This window comes from Elgaria multicarinata, chromosome 6 (assembly GCF_023053635.1).
Source record: "Elgaria multicarinata webbii isolate HBS135686 ecotype San Diego chromosome 6, rElgMul1.1.pri, whole genome shotgun sequence".
Taxonomy (NCBI): Eukaryota; Metazoa; Chordata; class Lepidosauria; order Squamata; family Anguidae; genus Elgaria; species Elgaria multicarinata.
In genome coordinates, this window is record NC_086176.1 from 82,536,824 (window position 1) to 82,560,255 (window position 23,432).

Consider the following 23,432-nt stretch of genomic DNA (forward strand, 5'->3'; position numbering starts at 1 on the left):
TCAATGCACTGACAAACAAGTGATTTAATGATCAGCAACAAATCACTTGACTATTGTGAAATAAAACGTTGGGAATTAAAGGGTGAGCTTTGTTTTTCTTTTAAAATGACTACGTTGCTGGCTGAAGTTAGTGAGAAAAGCTATTGGACGAAGCCAAGCCTTTCTGAAATTACTATTGATTTTACTATCGGCTCCAGTTAGGTCACAGAAGCTCTCGCTGAAAATTACTCAAATATTCCACAACGGTTACATGTGTAGGAAGAGTTGATGGGATGCTTATGCAATGTAACTGACATCTCAATTCCTGCTTTGCTAAAGTGCATCATGAGCTCATCTTGTCTATTTGATTTTCAATAGGGTTATCTGTTTCCTCACTTTGATAATGGGCAAAACAGAAAAACCTGCCTAGGTGGAGACGAGGTGCCTGCTGACTCTGTATTGGGAGCTTGAGTGTCTCCCAGGTTGGTTCTATTAACGTAGAGAGCAAGACAGAAACCTGCAATCCTTGTTCCTTTGTATCAATGTCACATCACCCAAAGTCACTCAACAAAGCTGTTATTTACATCAGAGGTGCAGAACCTGAGGCCTGTGGGCCAAATCCAGCCCTCTGGGAATCCCAACTTGCTCCCTCCCACCCGGTCCCAATCTGACTCTTTAGGAGTTCCCAGAGGCCCCACCCTTTTTCTCTATTCCCAGCTTTTGTATATTTCTAAAAAGACTGAAATGTGTCTCTTAAGGCAGGAAGTGCTTTAAGCTAAAATATGCTGGGGGTGGTTATTTTTTTGGGGGGGGCACCCCCTTCGCCTTCAGCGTCTTTCCACTAGAGTCTGGGGTCCTGATAGCTTCTCCAAAATGGAATTCCCCCCTCAGCCTGAAAGAAATTCTGCACCCTTGATGTGTGCATGAATATGGCGGGAGAAGAACTGACTATTCCATGCAACTCAAATGACTCCAGAAAGATGAGCAGTTTAGGATCTAACTCCAGGAACCTTATTGCACTACAACTACGATCTAACTGAGTCCAGAATGCTCCAGTGATTCTCGTAAGAACATAGGAAGAGCCTTGCCTGATTGGACCAAATGACTATCTAATCCTGCGTTCTCTTTCCCACGGTGGCCACCCAGATGCCTGTGGGAAACCACAAGGAGGACATGAGGCCAAGTGTCCTCCCACGCTGCTGTTGTTCCCCTGCAACTGGTATTCAGAGGCATGACATGAGGAGTGGCAAGAATCAGAAGGTGACAAGGATTTTGCATTCTCCTTTGTCAGAAGGAGAAACAGGAAGCTGAGGGTAGGTGGGTGGGAAACCTTGCCCTCATGTGATGGCCGTGTTCTTCTGGTGGAAATAATATTCTATCCTCAAGGTGAAGCAAATACTACTGAATACTACATTTCTACACACAGCACTTAGTTAGACAATACAATTCACTACTGCCCAGGGAGCTTCAGCTAATGGGCGGTATAAAAATGCAAATAATAATAATAATAATAATAATAATACCACCACCACCACTAGATGTAGTGATGGCCACCAATTTGGATGGCTTTAAAAACTGTTAAGAAAAATACCTGGAGAAGAAGGCTATCAAAGGCTTACTAGTCCTGATGGTTATATGCTACCACCAGTATCAGAGGCAGTATGCCTATGTACATTTTTATTTATGTATTTAAAATATTTCTTGGCCGCTTTCAGGACAGAAGCTCTCCGAAGGCGGCTTGCAGCAATAAAATACATAAAAGCAGTTAAAATATTAAGTGTGATAAAACAGTAACACAGTAACACAGCAATAAAGCCAACAATAACAACCAACAATAAAACCAGCAGCAACAACCACTGCAATAACAGTGTCATATCAAGAGTAGGCCAAGGTAAAATAATGTTTTCAAGGCCTTCTTCAAAGCCTGGGGTGACAGAGCACGGCACTGATGGCAACGTTTTCCAAAGGTGTGGCGCCACTGCAGAGAAGGCCCTCTCACCTAACTGCTCTCACAGGGGGGGAAATGAGAACGGACTCTCTTCCTGATCCAAAAATGTAGTCAAAATGATACAGGTGAAGGTGGTTCAAGTAACTTGGTCCCAAACCGTTTAAGGCTTTAGAGGCCAAAAACAGCGCTTTAAATGAGGCTTGGAAACGCACCAGTAACCAGACCAGCTAGTGCAGTATTGGCGTTATGTGATCGAATGGCCTCACCCCCACCAATACTCGGGTGGACGCATTCTGCACCAGCTGAAGTTTCTGAACCGTCTTCAAAGCAGCCCCAGTTGCTAGGGAACATGGGCGGGACAGTACTGTTGCTCTCATGTCCTACTTGTGATTACCTGGTTGACAGCTGGCTGGCCGCTGTGTGAACAGAATGCTGGACTAGATGGACCCTTGGTCTGATCCGGCAGGGCTCTTCTAAGTTCACATTCAAGCAATATGAAGCAGGGCCAGCCAGGGCTGCCTCCAAGCCTTTGAGAGCCTTTCAGCGAGACACCCTCAATGAGCCCCCGGCCTCAGTAAGTGTACTTTCTCCCCGCTATTGGCCCCGTTGTCTGGTTGCTCCTCCTCTTTCTTATCATTGCTCCCCCTGCAGAAAACAGCAAGTGAGAAAGCAGTGGCATCAATGGCTCATCCTTCTCACCATCACTTTTGTATGGGCCAAAAGGAGAGGCAGACAAACAAGCCGGTTGCGACGGTGAAGAGGAAGGGTTAAGTCCGGGGAGATTTTGTCAGGGGGTCCTCGGCAGAAGCCCAACCATGCCTACCCTTGATTCCTACCCTGAGGCCACCAGCAGCAGAAATGATGCTGCTGGTCTACTCTGAGAATCCATAGGCTCTCTAGTCAAGCACATTCAAGGCCCCACTTGGCTAAATGGCTCCCCACTTACGGCTTCCTTGCAGAGCTTGACATCATTGGGAAGCGACACCACATTCTCTATCAGCAGCAAGGCTCTGTTCAGGTACCCCGGGGTCCACATGAGGGGCATCTGGTGGTATGCAGCTCGTAGCCCCTTGTGCAGCTCCACTTTCCCTGTAATGAAACAGCCACTGTGAGAGTTATGATGTTCTCTAATGCAAGGAAGCACAGTAAAATCTGGAAGCAACTTTCCCATAACTGAGGTCGACAGAGACATGATGCTAAATATATCACTGGGAATCACATCTGGGTTTTTGTTTTTAAAAGAACCATCTCAGGCGGTGATGGTAGTGAGGGGGAATTTTCATTGGGACCCCAGGATGTGGGAAGGGGTCCCCCCCCTGCTGTGGTCCCAACAAAAATCCACCAATGCCTCCCATGATCCCTGGAAGGGAAGCTGGTGGGGGGATGGTTTTCGTTGGGACCATGGCCAGGGAAGAAAGAGTTACACCTCCCCTCCTCTTTCCACCTGATTCCCAGAGACGTATTTAGGGTCACATCTAGTTTGGCCGTCAAAATGATGCTTCCTTATCTCTTTCCTCTCGTTGTGTCCTCCAGCCCCTCCATGGCAGGAGTGCTATAGGTAAAGGAGGGGGAAATCCTTATAAATATTTAGTTTTCTGATGGATTTCTCTCTGCTCCAGCCATCTTGATAATTTCTCTTAATTCTGAAAGACCCAAATGATATTAAAAAATATTCACAACTGAGGGGAGGAAGAGGAGGATATTTTGAAATTTAGATTTGATTTACACATGGCATATTAACATAATTTTGCTAGGGCCAGGATTTGGGTTTCTTTGAATACTATTAGGCATACTCATGAGTCAGGGCTGCTTCACATGTTAATGTCTTCCTACAAACAGGGAATTAAGAATACAAGAACCTTGCTGATCCATGCTGGATCCAACCAAGGGTCCATCTAGTCCAGCACTCTGTTCACAGAGTGGCCAAATATGGTTATCTTCAGGCAGGTTTCATCTGTCTCTCTACATGAAAAATTCTAACCCTTTTTTCAAATCATGGGAAGGGATCCTAGATTATGTCCAGATCAGAACGTAAACACTTGTTGATTAAAATGCTTTATTAGCAGGACCCAGCGCTTCCCGTTGTCACCCTGGCAAAAACAACTACACACCAATATTTGACGTTAAGCATTTTAGAGATACCCGTTTACCTTACCAGAGTCTGTATCACCTTTAGCTGTCGACATGAATCACAAAGGGACATCTAGCCATGCAAACTATTACTACGCACCTTCGCCTCTCTTCCCCAAGCAGGGAGTCCAGAGAGAGCCACATGAGGATGCGCATAAACTAAAGCTCATTGGGTTAATTGCTAAAAATAAACTGCTATGGTGCCCCGGGCCAGTCTACGCCCACAGACATCTTTCACTCTTTGCAGAGGTCTACTCCATTAGAGTTGGCAAGACTGCAGATTATGTGACATCGCAGAAAATCGCTTTTGATCTTCTGAAAGACAATGTCAGGGGAGGGTCACTCGCACATAGCGAGTAAAACGATTTGCTAAGTACAATGCCGTCCCAAATTATTCAGGCTATAGTTTTTAAAAATACATTTAAATATATATGTTGACTGAAGAAGGGGTGGGGGAAGCAGATGTGTAACAATAGCTCAAGAAAATAGTAAACCAAGAGCTTGGGGGGGATATGTGTTGCTTTGCTTCCCCCCCCCCCCCGCCCCCAGCTGAAGATGTAGTTTTCATCTTAACAGTCAGGTAAAATCAGAATCAGCACCCTTATCCTGTCATGTCCCGGGCACTCTGATCATCGTTAACAAACTGTGATACGTAGAGAGAGGGCAGCCAGCTCACACATTCAGCCAAAACTGTCTCGCACCTGAAGGGCACATGCCATTTATCAGCTATTTGTGGAGGAGGACAAAACCGCCAAGGGATTTGTTTCAACCTTGTATGAAATAAAAACATGATAAAACATGAAAAGGATATAAGAAGAGGGGACCTCGAAGATTGTATGTGGGGATTTACCCAAATGGGATTCTGGAAGACCATGGTGGGTTCTGCAGAGGCAAGATTAGGAATGGCCCTGGAGAGGACCGCGCCCCGCTGCCCCTGCACTCAAGACCTGTTATGGGTAGTCTGGTGAATGAGAAATAACGGGAAATATTTAAGGTGCAATCCTATGCACGTTTCGATAGAAAAAAGTCCTGCAACTCCCAGCATGGAATTGTAGGACATTTGTCTATCTAAACATATGCATAGAATTGCACTCCTATTTATTTAGGAGTAGAGCAAAACTCCAAAGGAAGGAGTTCAAAATGCACCCTTCTCTTGAGAAGTCTGGTCACGTTTCAAGTTGGGCCAAGCCCCCACCCCCCTTTTTAGCTTGGCCCAACTCAAAAAGGGGTTCATAACATACCTCTGCCAATCCCTGTTCTCAAGGGGAAAAAAATCTTGGAGAAGAGGTTTACTATAATACAGAAATCACCGTAGAAGGCCTCTCCTTGGCTATAAATGATCTAGTGTGGTAAAGGAGAGCCAGTGTGGTGTAGTGGCTAAAGTGTCAGACTGGGAGTCGGGAGATCCGGGTTCTAGTCCTCACTTGGCCATGGAAACCCACTGGGTGACTTTGGGCCAGTCACAGACTCTCAGCCCAACCCACCTCACAGGGTTGTTGTTGTGAGGATAGAAATGGAAAGGAGGATTATGTATGCCGCCTTGGGTTCCTTGGAGGAAAAAAGGCGTGATATAAATGCACAAATAAATAACTAAAATAAAATATGCATAGGGCATTGTTTACTGCCGGGGATCCCCAGCAGGAAATGACCACCGCACCATCATTTGCAGCTAAGGAAACACCTTCTATGGCCTCTCCTGTGTTAGAGGGAACCATCCACAACCTATGACCCATTTCACAAGGTAAGTCTTTTGGGGGTTGGGTTTGTGTATGTGTGTGTGCGTGGGGGAGACTAGCAGGAAATAAAGTTCAACCTACTGGTCTAGTCATGCGTTCAACAGGAACGCTAAAAAAACTGGCTTGATTTTCAGGGCATGACCGATGGGGCTCACATTATTTGGATTGTATGCCAACCCACTGAATATGATTTAGTTTCAATTTTTTAATATGTCAAAGGCTATATTAGAATTTAATTGAAGAATCTGACTAATCCATCTACTTTGAACTAATCAATAAAGCGGTAAATTCAATACTTTAATTAAGTCCTTTAAAAAACTTACCAAGGAGGGCATAGCCGTACAGCTGAGAACTGACTCCCACCGTGTTGGTCTGCTTCAGACCTGTGAGCAACAGGGATGCGCCAAGATTTTTCTCTTCCTTCCACTAAAAACAGCAGACATTGCTTGAACAAATGTTAAATCAGCAGGGGCTGCAGCTGGCTTTCGCCACCGGGCTCTCTGTGTTCTCTACCATAAGCAGGCCTACTTCTGCTCTTCTATTCTTCTTAGACTTCCCCAGTCTGGTGCCCTCTAAATGTGTTGGACTACAACTCCCGGCTAGCTGGTTGGGGGATGCTGGGACCTGTAGTCCAACACATCTGGAGGGCATCTTAAGTGTTCAGGGATTATTTATGAGTTACTAATATCTGCACCCCACCTTCCTATCTTAACTAACAATGACACAGTCAATAACCAACTGGAGTTACATCATTCTTTAACGTACAGGCATTTAGGATTACTGGGTCATTTCTAAATGACTTTTGTCATCTACAATCAATCTAGCAAATCTAAAAACATGTATAAACAACATGTCTTGTGGCACCTTAAAAGACTAACATGTTTATTCTGGCATAATCTGTTATGGACTATAGTTTACTTACCAGATGCATCGAGTAGTATGGAGAGTTTTAGGGTTTTTCTATAGTACAAGGATGTGGGACAGAATGAGGACTGGGCACTGGCCGAACCACTGCACAGGAACCTGCAACGACTGACCCGCTTCAAGGTGTCCAGATCTGGATCCGAAGCAGGTTGGCCCAGGCCCAAAGCACCCCAAGTCAAATCAGGGCTGATCCAGAAGCTCCGAATAGGCCTCTGAAGCTAATCACAGGGCTGAATTGTAAACAATGAGGAAATTCTGTGAAGAAACCCCCATCTATAGGTATAAATAAATCCAGAAACTCATCAATGCTTCATGCATCTGATAAGGTGGACTAGGACAAAATAAATGTGTCAGACTTTAAGATGCCACAAGAATCTTTGTTGTTCTTGCTGCAATAGACTAACATGGCTATCTCCTCCATCTATGGTAGAGAACGCAACAACAATATAAAAATAATGAGAGGGAGAAAAAAAGAAAAGGATAAAAAGTGGAGTAGGAAAAAGGAAAAAGAATGCAACCAGACCAAAATTTCTTTTGCTACAGTTGGCTTTCACCGCCATGCTCTCTCCAAAATATATTTTGCTAACTTAGATATCTATATAGTTATGACAAAAATCAGTTCAAATTTGGAATCAAAGGGTAGCATCTAACATTGTCCAGGCGCTAATGACATCGCACTAGCATAAACCTGCACTTGTGGAATGTAACTAGAACAGGAAAAAACAGCACTTTGCCAGTGAAATTTGGCAGGAAAAAAGGGATGGTTTTTCTTCTAAGCCAGGCATGGTCTCCCTGTTGCTTATTTTATTTATTTAATATATTTCTTGGCACCTTTCAGAGCAGGAGCCTCCTGAAGTGGTATACAGCAATAAAACAAAGACTAAGAACTGATGTGGCTTTAAAAACAATACACACACAATACAAACAGTAAGAGCACTATCAAACCAGCAATAATAAAAGCAATGCCCCCATTGCACTCCTTGCACTGCGTGAAGGTTGTGCAACAGCATTAGTGCTAGCACTGGGACACTGGATGCTACCCAAACGTCTTGACACGTGATTTCCAAATCCTTTTTCTCGTGTTCCCTTTACATGTAGGCCAAAGATGTACAGAGGGAATAGACTGTGCCAGCTGCTCCTGGTGTCCACACAATTCAGCGGGACATCTGAAAAACGGCGCCTATGCGCACACAGCTGTGTGGATATAGGGTTCCCGATCACATGGGGTGCCTCAGGCTGTACACACGCAGTCACCCTTGTTCTGACCTTCCACTGGATGAGGGACGTCGAAGTGTGGGCCAGTGGGTGCAAAGCTGCTTTTCCCCTCGATGTGTTTAGCCTATCCATGAAGGGAATGAGAGAAAGGGACTGAGGCATTTTCTTTATTCTCTTTTTCAGGACACACTGGACTCTCATATTGCCAAACATAGTAGTTTTGAACTAATTTTAAAAGGTGTGGTTACAGAGAGTCCCATCCTTACAGAACTACTAAGCGGCCCTTTATCCCATCTAGTCAGGGCACAGCCATTGCTCCTCTTCTAGTCAGACACTATTGGCCTTCTCAGGCCTGGAGCGTACATGCACAGCAACTGGTCAGCAACCAGGCCTGGAGGGTAAACATACAGCAACCAGTTTCATGGGAGGCCCACTTTGAGGAGGGGATGAAGCATAGTAGGCCAGGATCCTCCCCCAAAGTGAACTGCCACCAAGTTGTGTTGCCACAGCAACCACCTCCTTCTCACATCTAAAGACTAGCAACCATGGGTTCAGTTGATGTTTCTTAGGGTTTTAGCTCTGGGACTGTCAGTTGCTGATCCTTACAATATAGTATTGCACCAGACTAGAAGTGGCAGTAAATGTAGCAGTTACAGATGAAGGGAAATGGGCACGGGGATAGGGGGGCAAGATAGGAAAAGAGTGATTCCTTTCCCCACCCCACGTAGCGGTGGGGCTCGCGAGACTGAAAGGGTGGAGACTGCAGAGGCAGCACAAGCCTCCAGAGGCCAGATGCAGAGCCTCTGTGGGCTAAATTCGGCCTGCAGGCTGGAAGTTCTGCATTCCTGCTTTATAGGGAGAGTGCCTCTGTGGTACAGTTTGCTAAGGGCCAGATGGAAAATCGCTAAGGAGAGTCACAAACTGTATGAATGTTCTGAAATTAATGAAGAAGAGTATTATCACATATACCCAGGGGATGGGTGGGAAGCAAAATCTAAAATATTTGCTGTCAGAAGTTCAAATTATTATTATTAATAATAAAAAGGAGAAATGTTTGCATAGGATTATGCTGACATTTGGGGGACAAACTAAGAGTTGGGATAATCAGAAAGTCATACAATGCAGAGCATTACTGGACACTTTGCCTACACCATGGCATTTTTCATCTCCATGGCTGAATGGAGATATGGGGATATTCTGTAGAACACGAATATGTGTAGAAGCTTGTCATGGAATTTTAAGGCACAATGATACTAGAAGACTTGACCTAAATTACAAGGAATAGTAAAAACCTAAAGTAGTTTGGCCTGCCAGAGATGCTGCACTGTGCTAAGCTAGACATGAATAAAAGAAGTAGGAAAGGAATCAAATGGCCGAGTGAATTTAAAAAGGGGAGAGGGAAGAGTACGAAGTGATTTATACATTCATTGTGGTGTAAATCCATCCTCTCAATCACAGCCCTCTAAAACCCTTAAAATGACATGATTTTGCATAAAATTCTAATTTATTAAGGGTGCAATCCTATGCACGATTGGACAGAAAGAAGTCTCGCAGCTCACAGCATTCCCCAGCTAGCAGTGCATAGGATTGCGCCTTAAAATAATTACTCATGTTGGAAGTCAATACAGTTTCTCAGTTTTTTTCAAACAGAAGGGAGTCATTGTTCAGACAGGTCAGAAAAGACAATAAGAATAATCAGCATTTATCTAGCATTTTCCCCCTAGTGTCCAAAAGTCTTCACATACTTTGTCTCAGTAATCCCTCACCCTGTTATTTTATAACCTCTAGCCCTCAGGGCCATTTATGAAGCAAGTAAACAGATGACAGAAACATCCTAAAAAAAGAAAGATTAGATGAAGGACATTTTGTTGGGAGCAGAGAAATCAAATGTCAGGTTCCCCTCTAGAGATTTGGGGCATAATCCTATGCATGGATGGCTATGGAAGGTTGGGAATTTCCTCTGTCTGCAAAGCATTGTGCCCTTAGCAACAGTTCCCCCTGTCAAGTCATAAACTCCTCGCCAAATGTCCACAGGTGAAGCACTAGGGTTGCCCATCGTGGGGAAATCCGGCCCTTTTGGGGCCCGGTAGATCTCCAAGAGCTCCCTCTCAGACTCCTCCTATACCTGAGAGGTTCCTCCTGTCCCGCTGCCGCCGCCGCCACCACCACAGTACCTGGAACAGGAGTAGGAGAGGGGAGAAGTGATCTCCCCACTCCTCCTACTGTTCCTGTTGTCGTGGCGACAGTAGCACCAGGGCGACAATCAGGGCAGGAGGCTGCATGAGAGGCTCCCCTCCCACTCCTGCCTTTGCTGTTGCGCCGCCAGAAAATCCGCCAGCTGGCCCCACTCGTTGAGGGCCGAGTAGAGCGAGCTGACGGATGTCAGACCTGAGTACGGGGCGGGGGGGGTGTGGGTGTGTGTTCAAGCCAACCAAGGTCACCAATCTCCACTCCTCAAATGGATTCCTCTGACATCCCTATGAAGCACACATCTGAAAGGAAGTTTTCAAATATAGCTGCTCAAGCATTCAGTTAACACAGTTCCTTACTGGTACCAGAATTACAGTCAGAATAACTGTCATAGGAAGAAGACCATGAATGCTGTACCACCTTAAGAGACGAATGGCTTTATTTTGACACGAATTTTGAGGCTGTTTCCACAACACGCTAATCCAGTGGGTTGTTGCTGAACCATGAGTTGTTTGTTGAGCCATGAGTTAGTGCATTGTCTGAACCCAGGACATTTTCCACAGGGTGGCTTGTTAACCATGCAGTTTGGCTTGTTAACTACCCTGAACAACCCAACAACAAACCATGGGTTTTCAGGTAGCTTTTTGAGAAAAATAAGCCTCGCTGCGTGGTTATCAAGCCACCCTTCAGAAAACGTCTTCAGACAACATGCTAATTAATCCACAGTTAAACAACAACCCACACTCAGCGTATTGTGAGAACAGCCCCAGAGAGAGAGGGGGACGATGACTATCAGATGCATTAAGTACACTGACAAGATGGTAGGCATACCAAAACATGATCTGGATGATCAAGAACGTGCTGTGTCTCGCCCGCCTCCTCCTTCTCCCACACAGCTTCAGTTTTAGTTTAGCAGAAATCACAAGCCCACTTTATGTGTGAATTAGATGAAGGGAACTCCACACCATGAAAGAGAAGCAAGGATGACGCTGTGTGGATTTACCAGCCTTGCCTTCAATAGCCATGCCTTGAGCATGGACATCCAGGCAGGGGAAGCCTGCACACTTAGATCTCTATGCCAGGGCAGAAGGTAGATCTGGATTGATTGGTAGATCTCTGGGCAATTTGCAGTAGAACAGCAAGGATTTCAGACTTCTCACACATGCCCTAAATTATACTGCTGAAACTGAGAAAGCTTGGAGGTGGGGGATGTGACCAGGAGTGGGCTTTTGGCAGAAGGACTGTGTGCTCCATTTCATTCTGTTACTCAAAACTAATATCTGTCTGAGAATTCTTTAATCCTAAGTATCTGTCTTTTGCACCAGAGTCCAGTTGGTGCATCCTGGTGTTCTAGTAAAACACAGGTAGATCCTGCAAGACCAAAGTCTGACCACACCTGCTCTATGCAAACTGGAACCCTCAGCAATGTGTAATGTCAGGAGTGGAGAAGTGGTGCGGTCCCATTGCCTATATTCATGTGAAGCACCCTTCATGCAATTAATACTTGAAGGACACTGCTGTTTGCCTCCAAACCGGGGACTGAAATCACTTCAAACCCATGGTTTCAATCCTTGGTTTGGAGGCAAACTAGGGTTGTACAAACTGCAGCTTGCCCCATTTGGATGCAAAGGAAATTATGTTTTGTTCAAGTCAAGGGAAACAGGGCATGTATCATGTTCCTGATGCACAAAAACCAGACTACAACTCCCATAATCCCTGACCATTGGCCCTGCTGGCTGGGGCTTATGGGAGTTGTAGTCCAAAACATCTGGGAGGAAAAACTGGATTACACACCCCTGCTCCAAACCATGCTTGGGAAGACTGGGAATGCTGCATCTGAACCCTGCTACTGCCTTACCCCCTAAACCATAGCCACAGAGGTATATCATGCAAATAGCTTACCGTAAGTTCTGATTTGGTTGTCAAATATTTATACATGACGTAGAGTGAGAGAAGTTGTGTAGACACTTCATCAAAAAATTCCTGTATCATGATCTCAGAGACTACAGCCATAGCATCTAGCAATCAAACAAACAAACCTGTAAATACTCTACTCATTGCTGGCATTAAAAACACCCACCCACCCACACCTGAAGACACATTTATTCCAGTCTGCATTTGGTTTTTGGTTTTTTTTAAAAAAACATTTGCTGCTGCATGTGTAATTGTAATTGTCATGTCTTTATAATATTGTAAGCAGACTTGTGAGGGCAATGCACTCTGAAAGTCAGGTTAAAGATCTTTTACATAAAGAAATCAACAAACCAAAATACTTTGGGAAGTTTCTTTTTGATATCAAAGAACTCACAAATACCAGCCCTAATGATCATAGAATCATAGAATAGTAGAGTTGGAAAGGGCCTATAAGGCCATCGAGTTCAACTCCTTGCTCAATGCAGGAATCCACCTTAAAGCATCCCTGGCTGATGGCTGTCCAGCTGCACCTTGAATGCGTCTAATGTGGGAGAGCCCACAACCTCCCTAGGTCATTGGTTCCATTGTCGTACTGCTCTAACAGTCAGGAAGTTTTTCCTGATGTCCAACCGGAATCTGGCTTCCTGTAACTTGAGCCCAGTATTCCGTGTCCTGCACTCTGGAATGACGTCATTTGTTGAAACACTCTGGGCAATTTTCTTGCATTAACAAACTCACCCCACTTGGCACCTGCCTGCATTTCTCCCCACCCCTTTACGTTTGGGGCTCTTGATTGCCTGCCAGTGGAATCATGGGAAATCAGGTGAACAGGAGGAAGCACAAAGAGGGCCATGTCATCCAGAGGTGCACGATGTCTAGCAGATATTTTGTTTCATACCTTCATAATTCTCGTCCTTTATAAAAGAATCCAATAATATATTGAAGGTAAAATTATCAGGGAATATTCCATATTGTACCTGAAGAAAAAAGGAGCAAAAAGCACAAAAATATGCAAACATGTTTAGTATTGCATATAATTTAGGGTTACTATTAGAACATGTAATACAGTGGGGCAGGACTAAGGACATGTCTACATAAGTATGACTTCCAGTTCTTCTGATCGAAACCGGAGCATGAGAAATAATATCCTTTGGGCCATGTGGAGTGACACTTGCCTGTGGCAAGCGACTATTGCCACATGTTGGCCAGGCAAGTAGGAAACTGCAGTTGTACATAACATTCCTTCTATATGTGGCTGCCTATGTGCTTGTGCTGCCACAGCTATCCAGTAGCTTAAAACTGGGACCGGTAGCCTACATTTTTGGGAGCTTCAAGAAAAACAGAACAACGCTACGCTCACTGACTTGCAGCTCCTTCCATCTCACTTCCCTTAAGGCAGTCCTTTAAAAGTCAAGGAGAGAGACAGAAGTATTCATGCACAGCAACCATAGTGTTGCCACAGCTTTCCGCCACTATCATTCATAGACAGAGGCTAGTGCATAAAAACAGCCAACTGTACGCAAGCACACAGCCACACTCGCCCCTATCAACCACACACCATTCTGCTCCCAACATTTTGTGTAGGATCCAGCATTCTTCAACTCTTACTTTGCATTAATAACGTGCAATGAGATTTCACGGGGATATGTTTCCGAATGTGCAGTGTGTAATTGACTTCTTATACTCTAAGCCGGGGGAGGGGGGGCTGAGATTGTTCAGAAATGCATGCTTTTCATTGTGTTTCCTGCCAAGCTGTGAATCTTGGGGAAAGAAGGGTATGTTCCAGCATAATTTCCCCCAAGCCATTAAGTCTTTTAGCAGCCATTTCCTTTGACTGTGCACTGACATCAAAATGTCTTTGTTATCACTACAGGAGACACGCTCCACCTCCAACTCAAAATCCAAGCTAAAATGACAAATAAACACAACCAGTAAGTATTGCAAGGATCATGTATATCTGTGCATGCAAAAATAGGAACCACGGGCTTCTATTGCTCACTCCTGTTGAAAGCAGTTCCACGCGAGGTACAAACCATCTTATTGAAACTGTCTACAGTGCTTAGAGTGGTTTGTGCAATACCATACTCTTAATGAATATGTTAAGTGATTTATTAAACAAATAACAATAAACAAACAATGGGCACAATCCAGGCAAAGTTGAACACTGTTACATCCTATTGATTTCAGCAGGGAAGAAATAAGCAAGCATTTAACATCCCACCCTGAACTCCATGGGACTTCTTTAACTTTGGCTGGATCATCCCCAACATCGAATGGGAATGGAAGAGCTACAGAAAGTGTATTTCAAACTCCACACTATCATCCTAAACAAAGAATGTAATCTGTGAACAGGACACACATTCCCATCAAGGTGTCTGGTTTAGCTAATTATGTGCTTTATGGAAAGCTATTCTAACAATATCTGAAAAGTGTCTTGTTAAAACATCACCTTATTTTGCAAAGTGTACAAAGCTTTATCCTGTGCCCCAAACTTAAGGCATTGCCTAATCCAGCTGTGGATGCTCCAGTCTCTCAAGTAAAAACAATTAGAGCTGTGACGGAACCTAAGTGATGAGATAAACATAAAGAATTAAAGAGGCCAACATATATGCAGACCCTTCAATATATGTACATTAATCAAACACAAGCAGAATAAAAGGTCACAATACAGAATTTCTTTGAAGTTACATTTGCACTAACTTATAAAGGGAGAATTTACTCCCATTTTCTCATTTCTACAAATGTAAACCGTTGCCTCTGGCATAATTGTTTGGGTCCAGTACCACCAATGTTAAAAACCTTTGACGTTTCTTTGCTCTCCATGAGAGGTTTATCTGGGTGTTTCATTCTGGATTTAAATGTCTAACTGTGGCTGGATCAAACCCCTAATTTTATCTGAATTGGTTAGGAGCACTTGACACATTGCAATGCAACAAACCTGGGTTTGTCACCAAATCAACACTCAATTGGGAGTCTCAGTCAGTCCCAACTCTCCAGTAAATTACTTGTAAGATACATGCAAGTCAAAACAACTGTTTGTAACATTCAAAGTTTATATTTTAGGTATACATTTTTTAAAAATCTAAGGTGTTCACCCAAAGAATTGTAAGGCGTAAGGATTGCATCAGAAGTAGTAGCAGGTCTCTAGTTTAACATGTGAAACATATGTTAACCAGTTTAATATATGAACCAGATTTTTAAGGGTGTTATGAAAACACCCTTAAAAACAAATTCAACTACAAGAAAACAAAAACAGTTAAAAGACACTATTAAACACTATGTTAAAGTAACAATATCAATATGGAAACAATTCAAAAAGCAGTAAAAAGGAGCAGCAGATGATCAATTGCGGTTATTTACAAGCCAGAGAAAGCCTGGGTTAAGGAGCATGTTTGAAAGATGCCACATTTTCTGCCTCCCGAACTGCATGGGGGACGGGTTTTCCAGAGGGTGAGCACCGCTGCCAAGAAGTCACGGTTATTACCAAAAAAGCCTCTCCCACATGGGCATTACCAACACTGTAGTGGCAAGCAAGCACTGCTCAAACTGGAGGGGAAGTTTTTATTATTATTATTATTATTATTATTTATTTATATAGCACCATCAATGTACATGGTGCTGTACAGAGTAAAACAGTAAATAGCAAGACTCTGCCGCATAGGCTTACAATCTAATAATTTATTTTATTTATTCATTAAATTTATATACCGCCCCATAGCCAAAGCTCTCTGGGCAGTTTACAAAGATTAAAAAGATTGGATTAAAAAGACTGAACATTAAAGATCAATATACGAAATTTAAAAACATAAAAAAGTTAACATTTTAAACAAATTTTAAACACTCAGCCAGGCCAAAGCTTAGCATATGCTGTTGAATGCCTGGGAGAAAAGGAAAGTCTTAACTTGGCACCGAATAGATAACAATGTTGGCGCCAGGTGGGCCTCATTGGCAAGGTCGTTCCACAATTGTGGGGCCACCACAGAAAAGGCCCTCTCCCTTGTTGCCATCCTCCGAGCTTCCCTTGGAGTAGGCACCCAGAAGAGGGCCTTAGATGTTGAGCATGGTGTATGGGTAGATTCATGTTGGAAGAGGCGTTCCGTCAAGTATTGTGGTCCCAAGCTGTGTAAAGCTTCATAGGTTAAAACCAGCACCTTGAATCGGGCTTGAAAACGTACAGGCAGCCAATGGAAGCGGGCCAGAGTCGGTCTTATATGTTCTTCTGGTCCCTGTTATCAATCTGGCTGCTGCATTTTGCACAAGCTGCAGCTTCTGAATGGACTTTAAAGGCAGCCCCATGTAGAGTGCACTGCAGTAATCTAACTTGGAGGTTATCAGAGCCTACACAACTGAGGATGTGGACAAGACGCTTGCATCTGTCCAACCCACTGATGCAAGACAACCCACAGACGGACAAAGGATAAAACCTCCCAGGATAAAATCTGGTAAACCAAAGTTATAGCTTAGAGAAAGTCACCATACATCGGCAAAACAGCTCCAAAAGGACAACACCCCCAAGGGAAGTGTTGAAACACCACAAGGTTTTCGGGCTAGACAACTCCTTTAGGGTGAATACCAGTGGTTTGCAAAGTAGGATTTAGAAAAGGAAATGTTGGTTTAGGATGCAGAAAAACATACCATTATCTTAAGTTCACCAACTTTTTCTCGTAAACTCTCAGGCCCTTATAATATTTCTAAAGGACTTTTATGTTACAATTCATACCTAATCCTGGGCTAGAAAATGCGGGATCAAATATTTAAAGTGTGATTTTATTTGTTTCTGTGTGCAGAAGCGCCACAACATTTTCTGGGGCGGGGGTGGTGGTGGGAATAATGGCATAAAAGAATTCTATTGTGTTTAATAGTAGGAAGAAACTTTTAAGGGGGGGGGAGAGGAGGAAATCCCTTAACATCTGCCTTGATCTTTGAGCCACAGACTGAAGCTCCTCAGATATACGCAAGCTCTAAACAACAAGGGCTGGGGAGGATTACATCTGAACCACAGCAAGCTCTAGCCCATACCCCCTTTCTGAGGAGCATCAGGATGAATGAACAGTACTAATGCGCAGATGCCGGCCGCCTGGAGCCAAACTGCAGCACCATTTAGTGGCAGGATTGGTTCTTCCATCTGAATGAGCATGCTTTCCAGAACATTTATCAGACCATTATAGCCACCAACCCTTTTCACTTCCCTCTAGTGAATTTCTGAGAATTGTCCCTTATGGCTAAAGGCTATACAGATTACCAGGGGGAGGAGGGAGGTTGTTTCAGTCTATAGCCTTGGTAGATATCCAGCTGCCAAGTACAGAGGCTTTTATATGAAAGCTCAGCAAAAGGGAATAGATATACCACATCTATAAAATTAATCTTACAATTTAAAAAGGCACACTTTCAGTAGCAAGCTATGGATGGTCATTTGGTTGATTGCTTCCCACACTTCTCACTTCAACTCTGGTATTAACAACAGAAAGATCATATATTTGCTTTCATTAGGGTCCGGCCTCAAAAACTGCTTGCAGGAAGCATCAATTACAGGCAATCAGATTGAATCATATCTTGATAAACCAATTGTTTAATTGGCAAAGACTGGCTCACCAGCCATAAGAGAAGTCAGAGAGTCTAAGATTTGTATCTATGAAGCATCTTGTATGGGGCACCTTGTATATTTTCTCAGTCTCCAATTCCAGGCTGGCATGCACATGGGTTGTTAGGGAGAGGGTACAGCTCAGAAGCACAGGTAGCTGAGCTGTAGGGCTAGATGCAAGAACAGAGTGAATACAAGACCCGGTGTCCCTGGTGGAAAGGGACTTACAGAGGCCATGTAGTATTACAGAGGTGTGAGTTCCAGCTGGGCTGGAATGCCTCTTGCTGCCCCTAGGCTTGGTTGGATGGTAGAGGAGGGTCATCATGGCCTTCAGGTTGTACTGGGGAGAAGTCAACTAAATCAGAGGACAGAGGCAGGGTGACCTGCTCAGGAACAAAGTGGGAAGGCTTTGCTGTCCCCAGGGACTTTTCCACCTCTTCTTCCGTGGAAGCATCTAGCAGGGTAACCTCACTGCTGACTGCTAGATGCTTCCATGGAGGTACAGGAATCCAGTTATCTTTGAATCTTCAGAGGCCTCCTCTGGGAGGCAGATGGTGGTGGGGAGAGTGGCTTGGAGTCCTGGGCCGGGACATTAAGAAAACAAAAGAGCCAGTGCAGGAAAAGTGGCTGTTTTGTTTACCACATCCAAACCTAGGCCCACATATCCACTTACAAGTTACGCAGCTATCAGATTTGCCAGTGTTATACCGATGTTTCTTGCAGAAAAGATTGAGAGATGGGCAGTCAGCAGGGGTGGCCCTCCCATAAAGTGGGGTGAATCCCCTGCCTCAGGTGAGAGAGCAGGAGGAGTGGCAAAATGGTCCACTTCCCCCACCCCTACCATGAAGGTCCACCACTGCCGCCTCCTTCCAACGGGTGCTCCGGAACCCCACCACCACCACCACCAGCTGCTTTCCCATCGTGGCATTTGCCACATTGGGAGATCAAGGCTGGTGGGGCTCTCCAGAGCAGCTAGCTAATGCTCTGGAGAGCCCCGCAAGTCCCTCACTCTTGCTGTGGAAAATACCGCAGCAAGAGCAGCCAAGGGGGCTGTTTGGAGCAACCTCCCTCCTTCTGTTTTGCGCCAAGTGAAACAGGATGGGACAGCTGCTCTCTGGCTCATGCTGAGAATGCTCTCATCATGAGCCAGTGGGCAGGTGGGCTTTCTGGAGAACTGTGTCAGCCGAGGATGTGGCTGGCATAGCTCTTCAGAGAGCCGGCCAAGCCGAAATGCCTGGCTCCGAGGAAGGCATCCCATTTGTGGTAAACCTGGGGCCAAGCAGGCAATGTTGCCAGCCTAGCACCTTCGGTAGATTCCCACATAAACATTCCAAAACACACTAACATTAGAAGTTCACTGCTTGCTACAAGAAATGTGGGGTGGAAAATTCTCCACTGACAGATTCCATTTCTAAAAATGCATTGTTAATAAAATTGATCAATAACATAAAGAATGGACACATTGCTGGTCAAACTGGCCAGTTCCAAAGTTGTAATTAACTTTTCCTAGTTAACTGTATCCCACTTCTCATGTTCCATCCCACAAAGTTATAGTCAACGCATGGAGGGGGACTGGTGTAGCTGGCCCACCCCACAACCTCTGTGCATCTGTTTGTCCTGCTCCTGGTCTTGACAGCAGAAAGTGAGAGCCAGTATGGTGTAGGGATTAGAATGTTGGCCCCAGGTTCAAATCCCTACTCTGCCATGAAGCCGCCTGGATGACACTGGGATAGTCACTAGCTCTCAGGCTAACTTATTTCACAGAGTTTAGTTGAGGATAAATGGGAAAAGGATGCTCATGCATGCGGTCTTCAGTTTCTGGGAGGAAAGACGGGATGTAAGTGTAATGAATATCGAAAACACCTCCGTGTATAGAAATATAAGCATGTAGGCTCTGTATGCATGGTTGGGAACTCTGGCATTTAAATAATGGAAGAGACGTGCCTGTTATTGAGTTGTCATGTCTAAAGTTATTTACAAGCACTCTAATAAAAATAATTTTGAAGCATAGCCTTGAATTCCTTTAAATAGAACGTTTAAACAACACTAAAGCTGCAATCCTATGAACGCCTGCTTGGGAGAAAGTCCTATTTTACTCAATTGAACTTATGTCTGAGTAAACATGCATAGGACTGTAGACTACAGCTCCAAACCTATACTCATTTACTGAGAAGTAAGTTCCATTGAAATCAATGGGTCTTACTTATGAGTAGAGATGTATAGGACTGCACTATAAGGGTACATTGTGTCCCCTCCCCCTGCACCTACCCCCTGATCCCCTATTTCAGTTCAAAACTTCTTCGGCTTTTAGAAAAGCTCTTGAGATATTTATACAGCATGTAAAATTAACCTGGCGTCCTATGGGAGATTTCTTTACTAAATATAAATTATATAAAAATGCTAAATGAGATCCCGCTTGATTTAAATGCTATTTTTTGTAGGAAAACTGGTTATGCAGGTAACATACATCACTGCTTGCCACCACCTCCCCTGTCATGAGGATGCCACACATTCTCTTGGAAAAAACGACTGAAACTATTTGTCAGTAGTGTAAGCACAGCAAAGCTGTTAACGTAGATAGAGATTAGAGCAGCGTTTCTCAACCTGTGGGTCGCGACCCCTTTGGGTGTCGAACGAACCTTTCACAGGGGTCGCCTAAGACCATCGGAAAACACATATATAATATTTCACAATATATAATTACATATTGTTTTTGTGATTAATCACTATGCTTTCATTATGTTCAATTTGTAACAATGAAAATACATCCTGCATATCAGATATTTACATTACGATTCATAACAGTAGCAAAATTACAGTTATGAAGTAGCAACGAAAATAATTTTATGGTTGGGGGGTCACCACAACATGTGGAACTGTATTAAAGGGTCGCGGCATTAGGAAGGTTGAGAACCACTGGATTAGAGACTATTGTATGGTACTGCAATTAAAATACTAGGATGTATTTATTGCTAAGAAAAAAGAGATCAGATGGGATGTTCACCTGCAACAGGAACCAGAAAACTGAAAACCCTTAGGAAATGAATAATGCCTTTTGCTGAAAATAAAAATCACTATTTGCAAGGGATATTTGCTCCCCTTAGGACTAGAACCTGTCACAATCATACATGGTTGTGGGAAGAATGGGCTGGGGAAAATGCCAGTCTGGGCCAGGTAAGACATGAATGATGTCATGTCTAGAGTAAAGGAACTTCTGCCTAGCAACAGGATTAACATTACAAAAGGGATGGGGGTAGGTTTCTAAGAAAGAAAGGGATACATTTAGAATCCACAACACATTTTCTAACAAGGACTGGCCTGGGATAGACAAATCTGACTGTTTTACTTTCTATAACATTTGCATTTTTGAAACACAAGTTCACTCCATCCCGTTTTCACATCAGTTTGTGATTTGTTTTTAAAAGTCTTCAGGAAATTTCATATGCAGTTTCCCCAATGCACACAAATATATACACAATTTTGGACGGGGGAACAGCATCACGACACTCAGAGAAGAGCAAAAACCAGAAGGATAACTGCTTGAAATGTGATTTGGGCCAGTTCATCTTAAAATACAAAAGAAACAAATTTCGCCCCATCCATTACCTGGGGAAAGGGTGTGACAGGCCCCTTGCTAGGTTGTGGCAGATAGAACCGCATAAAGAAATTAAACACACTTGAACATCAATAGATAAGCTTATAACAGGAAGTGGGGGAGGGGAAGAGTTGGGAAATTCCTAAATATGAGCTAGTTGGGCTATGTTCATCATGCCACTCAGGTTTCATCTACCTCCCAGGTGCCACTTTGAGGGCCAAAACAGAAATTACTTTAAATCCATATCTATTTTTTCATTTTAGAGTAGGCACTGGGGGCGGCACAGCAGGGTAAAATTCAAACTCTAAGAGATTAGAGAGGAACAGCCTGAAACACAGAATGTCTCCCTGAATTCTCAGCTCTGACTGCACAACATCAAGAAACTCCAGATGGATTCAGAGAAAAAGTCACAGTACGGAGCGAGATGGTGGCAGACATCACCAAAGGCATGATCATTCACATGATGTGTGACACGTCACTGTCAAATAGTAGTATTATAGAATTCAAAGCAATTCTAGGCCATCTCAACTCTTGGCACTGACAGGCCAGGTTGTCTGAATCAACATGGGGCTGTTTCGAACTCAAGTGACTGGAGGATTAGGATGACCAACTCTCTCATAAACTGGTTCCATATACAGTAATAAATGTCTGCATAAGTAAACAACACAGGCTGTCCCTGTGGCGAAACCCAATTTGTGTACCCCAGGACGTTGCACCCAGATTACTATAACTGGCAATGCCTGTGCAAGGATGTGCAAACCTCCCAAAGGACCCAATACTCCATTCAAAGAGGGTCTGGTTCCTTTCTGTCCTTTGAAAGAGATGTTTCATTTTATCCTCTTTGACCTAGATGAAATTTTTAAAATGCCACAGCAGGTACTCTAAATAAATAAATAAGAAAAATAGAGGTCAACTGCATGAGTGTTAGCATCTCTCCCCACACTCTCAGAAACCTCTAACAGGATATAATTAGGCTGTGCAATATGTTCAGGGACCAGAGAAAGACAAGAGGAAGGAAAAGGCACAAATTACTAATTACTGTTGCTGCACAAACCTTATTGAAAGGAATAGGGTGGCTGTGTGAAGAAGCGCTTGGTGGATGGCAGGCTAAGACTGCAGGAAACGAACAATGACAAGCCAAAGGATAAACACTGAATTAAATGAAGAGGCAGCCTCTGGCATTTCTTATGTACAGAATGGAAAGACCAGGAGGTTTCCCTGCGGTTTTCTGCTATCTATACTCCTCCAGCTTCCCAGAGATTCTAATCCCATTTTTTGCAAACAGAAAGACAATTCTGGTGCAGCGCTGTGCTTATATTCTTTAATATTAATGCACAGCAAGTCAATACGGCAGATCCATGTTATCTGATCTGGAAAGTGCATAAAGCTTTCTACTATTCTATTCAAAATGAAAATATTACTGGACTACATATGCTAAGCATGATTACTTAGAAGCAAATTTTGCTGATGTCTGTGAGACTTGTTTCCAGGTAGACCCATTCTTTTCAATTTTGCATGGAGAGTGTGGTTGTTTCTTCTTTTTCTTTTTTAAACATAAGGTTTTTAAAAGTTTTGTGAAGTGCCACCATGTGGAGAATTCCTGTCCTGACATGCTCATATACAACTATTCATACAGTAAACCTCAGGTAAGCAGAAAGCACTGAAACTATATAAACACTGATCCAAGGAATACATGTGTATAAACACGGATTTTACGGATGCAACCACTGACTTAAGTTCATGCAGGCAGGCAGAGGTCTGCAGACAAAGAGAAGACTCACATCTTTATCTAACTTAAAAAGAAAAGGGGGGAAACAGGAGAAGTCAAAGAAAACTGGAATTAACAGGGCTTGGTGCACAATTTACAGCAGTCCGTTGCTGAACCACTTTATTTCTAAGTTCTCAAACACTGACTGAATTTCCCTAAGTCAAAGTGACACTTTCTGAATCCATCAGTTTTCTAAGAGCCACATTACAGACTAACAGCATGCTTGGCAAGTGTACACTGTACATGTAGCATAGTCAGCCATGTCTGAAGCAGCGCAAAGTGTCTATTTCACCATGTTGGATGAATACCAGGGAGCTGTGTCCAATTGCAGCTCAGGGAGAAATAAACTGATGGATCCACTTTAAATGCAAATAGTAAACATGGAATGCACACACGCCACAAATCTGTACATGCTCATTTACTTTTACAAAACAGATTTTTGTTCCTGTTTG

The 23,432-nt window shown here is 43.6% G+C and overlaps 1 protein-coding gene across 1 annotated transcript in view; it reads right to left on the reverse strand.

Annotated features, from left to right (window-relative positions):
- MRPS27 (mitochondrial ribosomal protein S27) overlaps positions 1 to 23,432 on the reverse strand; it is a 56,064-nt gene that overhangs the window by 8,278 nt on the left and 24,354 nt on the right. The window contains exons 5-9 of the mRNA XM_063127934.1: positions 14,486 to 14,600; positions 12,935 to 13,013; positions 12,025 to 12,140; positions 6,117 to 6,219; positions 2,874 to 3,016 (exon numbers count right to left, since the gene is read on the reverse strand). Of these exons, the coding sequence (XP_062984004.1) occupies positions 2,874 to 3,016; positions 6,117 to 6,219; positions 12,025 to 12,140; positions 12,935 to 13,013; positions 14,486 to 14,600 (556 nt within the window). The remainder of the gene's footprint in view (positions 1 to 2,873; positions 3,017 to 6,116; positions 6,220 to 12,024; positions 12,141 to 12,934; positions 13,014 to 14,485; positions 14,601 to 23,432) is intronic.